We start from the raw sequence: 6,152 nt of genomic DNA on the forward strand, positions 1-6,152 counted from the left end.
TTGAGTTGTGAACTCTATTCAAGTGGGTCATATCAACAATTCAATAAATCAGATTAGTCTGAAAGATTTTATCAATTAGCTCGGAAAAGAAACATTAATTTCATAACCTAAAAATCTTCTAAATTAATAAAAATATTATTTTTGTGTAACAAAAATAAATTTCATTAATTATTTAGTACAAAAACAACCTAGGTTTAAAAAATACTTATAAATTTTTAATGTGATATTTACTGTAAAAATATTTTAAAAATTTTAAAAAGAAATTAAAATATATTTCTGAAGTTTTTTAAAAAAATTTAAGAATATTTTTGAAATAAAATATTAATATTATTAGAATTTTAAAAATTAAGAAGTATTTTCTAAAATTAAAAAAATATTTTTATTAATTTACCTAAGCCTTAGCAATTACCGGATTAGAGAAGAGTTGAGCTTTCCCGAGTCCTTTTAATCACCAAAATTACGACTTTCCCAACCATTTCCTTTTCCTCTGAGTCGTCGTCGTCGCGTTGTTCCTCACTCGTTAGAGACTCCGACTATACTCCTCCGCATTGCCATTGCCTTATGCTTCCATCTCTTCCTGATCCACTTTGAGTTCATCCTTCCTACAACTGAGGACGAATCCTAACATGGCATTCAAGTTGGATCTGTTCCTTTTCACGGTTGCTCTCATCCTTTCGCCTGTATTTTCCGATCTGATCTTCTCCAAGGTTGATCGCCGGGTAAGTTTCTCTGGAAGATTTCCTTGTTATCTTTTATATATATATTTCAATTGCTCAATTGGATTAGATTCCTTCCTTTGTTTCATTCATTTGAGTAATGCTTAGAGATTTGGGTTTTATGATAGGGTTTAGTTCTCAATTGTTAGTTATCAACACTTATTTTTACTTTTTCTTCTCTTGAACTCTCTATGGTTGCTGCACTTAAGGATTTTGAAATTCCATTTTTTGATGTAATTTATTCACCTCGGCATGGTGTCGTTGACTGAATTTCTCTTCCCGCTTGCAGATTGACTTGACTTCTCAGATTGTTCGCGTATCTTCAACTATAAGGGTACGTATCTCTTGCTGCTATTTTCAATTTATTTTTCTTGAAATTTACATGAACTTGGAAAGGTGCAGTTATTTGCCACATTCTTTGTGATGGGGCACATTGTAGAATAGTGTTTAGGAGTTGCTGTATAATGAGTCAGTGTAAGGAGGAAATGGGTGTTTGAGTATCTATGCTTTTGTAACTTCTTCATGCTGTTCCAGGTAGAAAATGAGGGGACTGATGTGGTGTCTGAAGTATTGTTAACCTTTCCCGAGGAACAAGCAAAACACTTGGCTCATATTCAAGTAACATTGAATGAAAGAAAAGGGAAACCCAAAGGATCTGCTATAAATTTCCCTGTCGATGTTGTTTATCCCAAGGAAATGCCTCCAGAATTGAAATTTTACTCGGTATCTCTACCAAAGGGATTAAACCAGGGTGAAAGCTTGACTTTTGATGTCTTGGCTGTTTACACCCATGTGTTGCATCCATTCCCAGAGAAAATCACCCAGGCTGATGTTCAGTTTGTAGTGTTTCTTGACACTGCATACTTTTTGTCTCCTTATTCTGTCAAGGTCCAGTCACTGAGTGTTAAATTGCCTGAAGCAAGAATTGAATCTTATACAAAATTGGAAAACACGAAGACTCATGGTTCTGAGATCAAATATGGTCCTTATGAGAATCTGCCCCCATATTCAGTGAAACCCATACGCTTTCATTTTGAAAACAACAGTCCATTTCCTGTTGCTCAAGAGCTTGTCCGTGAGGTAGAGATTTCTCACTGGGGCAGCATTCAAATAACAGAGCATTATAATCTTGTCCATGGTGGTGCTCAAAGTAGAGGGGAATTTTCCAGGTATTTCCTCGTTTTCTTTCTTCTTTCCACTAGTTATTCAAAGTTTTTGTTCTATCAGGACATGTAACTTTTTTGGTTATTTTTGCCGCAGGCTTGATTATCAGGCCAGACCTTATGCAAGAGGGGCTTCAGCATTTAGAAATCTTGTTGCAAAACTACCACCAAGAACTCATTCGGTATACTATAGGGACGAAATTGGAAACATCTCTACATCTCATCTATGGGGTGATTCTAAGAAGGTGAAAATTTTGTTTTAGCAATATGACGACCTCAATTTTCTACCTGATTATTTTCTCAATTCTTTTCTAAATTTTCAGACTGAGCTGGAGATTGAACCTAGATATCCAATGTTTGGTGGTTGGAGAACTTCTTTTACCATTGGATATGGTTTGCCACTTCAGGATTTTCTATTTCAGGATCAGGGAAAACGCTTTCTTAACATCACTTTTGGTTCTCCTATAAATGATGTTGTGATTGATAGGCTCATTGTCAAGGTAATTTCTTTTCTTCTATGATTATATGCTGAAATGTGATTGATAGGCTCTTGCCACCAGAAACATAGCCTCCTAAAATTTTGGGATTTATTAGATCAAAAAATAAAATTTGGCATCCTTTATTGGCGACACTTTCCTGAAATTTTATTTGACGTTCTAAAACTTAGGTAACATTCAGCAAAGGCTATGTGCAAATTTATGGGTTAACTGCTTCCCATCTTTTATATGCTATATGAAATTTGTACCATTTGACATTGTTGCAACTTTTTTATTTACTTATACGTCACTCTTTCTTTTCAAATGGTTATTATGACTTCTGTGCTTTTGTTGTCTATTGTGTTCAAGAGATGCATCTATGGATTGAATTCGGTTTGTGTAGAACTAGAACAAAATGTTTCTTTTCTTCTTCATGTAAATGACTTTTTTTTTTTTTTTTGTAAACTTCAGGTTGTTTTACCCGAGGGCTCCAGAGATATGTCTGTGTCTGTTCCATTTTCTCATAAACAGTGGCTTGAGGTAGTATAGACTAGTGCCAGGACTCTTTTATTAGTCTCTTTTCTGTTTGTTTGCTGATTTTTTATTTTTTTTTATTTTTTTTTATTTTTTTTTATTTTAAAGAAGACACATTAATTTTGTTTCCCTGAAGTTTCTATTTTAATTGTTACAGACAAAATTTTCACACTTGGACATTGATGGTAGACCAGTTGTTGTACTGGAAAAGGAAAATGTTGTGCCGGAGCATAATCAGCACTTCCAGGTATCATCCGTCTTTAAATCAAAATTGATCTGCATGTCGATGTTCTTTATCACTATTGATTTGGCAACTTCATGGACGTAGTAGTCCTTCTATGAGTTGTACCAGTACGGTTGAAGTAAAGGTTTCTCAGATCTGAATTGTGAAGTATGCTAACTCTCTCTTACGTTATTTGCAGGTCTACTACAAGTTCAACTGCATTTCAATGCTCAGGGAGCCTGTGATGTTGATTTTTGGATTCTTTATCCTTTTTGTCTCAGGCATCATTTATATGCATTCTGACATGTCAATTTCGAAGTCTTCTGCTTCTTATTTAGCTAAGTTACAATGGGATGAGGTAAGGAAGATGGTATCCTCTATGGTATTCTTCCAAGTATTTAGATGGTTAGGCAGGGCTACAGTAGAAGATGCCTTGCATTTCTGTCACTGAACTCTCACTGCCTTGTTGCACTGGCCATCTCATTCAGGTGCAAACTGTGATTCAACAAGTTCAGAATATTATCAACAGATGCTTAACCATACACGATAAATTGGAAGCATCATTGCGTGATCTTTCTCGGACTGGTGACATCCAAGCTTGTAAAGCAGCTCGTAAAGCAGCTGATGCTTCATTGAAAGAGCTTTTAAAAGAGTTGAAGCCTTTGATTTCATTCTTGCAATCATCCCAGCAGGCTACCCATATATTGCCCAAGGTCAATTGCTTCTGATTTTCCCACAAAGATTAAACCATAATTAGTATGCTTTGACAAACAAATTATAGTGTGATATGTAAAAAGAGATGTCTCTTGTTGGCTTGAACTAAATTTTGATGTTCACTAACTGATTTTGAAAAGTGGGGATGCTGGCTGCCGCAAACGATCTATATTAAGTATGAAGTCTTGCTGCTCGTGCAGGTGGAAGAGTTGGTGGCCAAGGAGAGAGATCTGCAGGAGAGGCTGATTGTGAAACACACGACGGTGGTGGACTGCTATGAGAAGAAGTATGGGGGACGTGAAATTGAGAACAGGGTTGCTTCACAGCAGCAAAGAATTACAGCCTTGAGGCAGGAAGTTGACGATCTACTTGAGTTTATCGATGAAATATAATGAATTGGCAGTGTTAGCGTATTCATCTTCACAGCCACGTAATGCCTAAGATAGACTGGCGAATGTTTGTTTCAGGTTCAGAATTTTGTTGTGCTTTATTTAGAGAATTTGGTTAACCTTCTAAATTATGAACCTGTAAACTGATGACTTGCAATGTTTTGAATTTTGATCGAATTAGAAAGAATAGACCTGGAATAGAGAGGATGCTTTGTTTACAGAATTCCTTTTTGTTTCATTGAAATTATCCTCTGTTAGGAAGGTTTTGAAGGAGTGATTTTAATATCTTTAGGTGATGTGAGAATTAAGAAACTAGAGGATTTGGAGAGGATCTTGGACAACCTATGTGAGGCGGAGGAGCTTATCCAGGTGGTGGACAACCTATGTGAGGCGGAGGAGCTTATCCAGGTGGTGGACATTAGTTGAGGATAGAACTACCGACCTTTGAAATGATAATTAGTGACTTATCATCTCAGCTTTATTTAGATTGACAAAAGACCAAACCGAACTTTCAATTCTTGAAATAGTTAAATCGAGCAAATCGAATCACTCTTCTAGCGGTCCAAAGCAAACTAGTATGGTATAAATCAAGCCGTGGTTGAGAGGAATAAGAATACAACTACTGAGAAGAGATGGTGGGAAGGTTGTAAGTTCAGTCGCAGCTGGGTAGAGAATGAAGAAGAGAGTGTAAAAAAGAGAGGAAGGAGATACTTTCATGGTTGTGCCACCATTGTTACTACCATCGGTACGTTGCCGATGAGTCACCATGTATTGTGAGAGAAGAGGGAGAGTGTTCATAATTCGGAAAGAAATGAAATCTCTTTGATTCTTTTTCTCTTGTATACAAGAAGTTTAAAGATCGGATAACTCGTTCTCGCGTACACTTTACTCAGATTGGTTACATCGTTGTCTCGATCACACCATTCCATGTCTGTTTAGAAAGTACATTAAAAATAACTTTGATATTTACTCATTAAGTACTTATATGTATGTAAGATTTGTTCTTGGTCCAATACGACTCATCTATTTAACTCTTTGGCAACCTGAAGTACTCCATAGTCCGATGGTCAAGCATACTCATTGTCCCTAACTTAACACACAATGCAACAATCCGAAGTTCCACGATGATTAGTAGACTAAGAATACTCATTTAGATCTCATAACATAACTAGTTCATAAGCATAAACTAGAGTATACGTCTACTTATTAATCATGAATTTCTAACATGCTCACATCTTATGCATGCATTTACGACTATGCCATCTACATTCATGTAATATTTTTATCTCCCAATCGTAGGGTTAACATGCTATATTCGTGTATAACAAGTTAAAACTTGTCTTAGAGTTTCGATAAGCTACTTACTTAGATCATTAATCATTTCTCTTATGTAATTTACTCTTAATATGACAATTTCATCATAGTGTTTCCTAACTAGACCTATATTTAATAATTTTAGGTAGTATAGGCCGATATTGATAGGGCAGCTTCTTCCCATTGATTCAACCCAACACATGTATTGCCCTCGTCCTTTTGAGTCTAAAACATCCCATACTCACACGAAACTCGTTCCACTTGTAGCCTATGCTTGTTGCGAGTTTTGGTCCTATGTTTGTTTCCTTGTTCTCTTACTCAACCTTACATAAATCCACATTAAAAACGCCCCCTTAATCCCTCTTCAACTTGTACCCTTCACTGCCGCTTCAATCGTTCTCCTAACAAATGAGTTTCTCCTTTTTTTCCCGTTATTTACTTATTTATGATCATTATTTATTTGGAGTATTTAAAAAAATGTTTTTATAATAATTATTCCAACACAAGTTTATTAAACAATAAACGATAATTCTTGTTCCTTGCAACATTATAAACTCATAGGTGCATCCATATTGAAGTCAAAAAAAAAAAAAAAAAAAAAAAAAAAAAAAAAAAAAAAAAAA

General features: G+C 35.5%; 1 protein-coding gene across 1 annotated transcript; it reads left to right on the top strand.

Moving 5' to 3' along the window:
* The first annotated feature begins 446 nt into the window (after positions 1 to 446).
* Positions 447 to 4,438, top strand: LOC111496399 (dolichyl-diphosphooligosaccharide--protein glycosyltransferase subunit 1A-like). The gene is made up of 10 exons (XM_023146816.1): positions 447 to 719; positions 1,006 to 1,050; positions 1,251 to 1,885; positions 1,977 to 2,124; positions 2,203 to 2,379; positions 2,827 to 2,895; positions 3,047 to 3,136; positions 3,312 to 3,470; positions 3,601 to 3,825; positions 4,027 to 4,438. Exons 1-10 carry the CDS (start codon positions 627 to 629, stop codon positions 4,216 to 4,218), a joined length of 1,833 nt encoding a protein of 610 aa, XP_023002584.1. The 5' UTR covers positions 447 to 626; the 3' UTR covers positions 4,219 to 4,438.
* Positions 4,439 to 6,152: the final 1,714 nt, after the last annotated feature.

This window comes from Cucurbita maxima, unplaced genomic scaffold (genome assembly GCF_002738345.1).
Source record: "Cucurbita maxima cultivar Rimu unplaced genomic scaffold, Cmax_1.0 Cma_Scf00022, whole genome shotgun sequence".
NCBI lineage: Eukaryota > Viridiplantae > Streptophyta > Magnoliopsida > Cucurbitales > Cucurbitaceae > Cucurbita > Cucurbita maxima.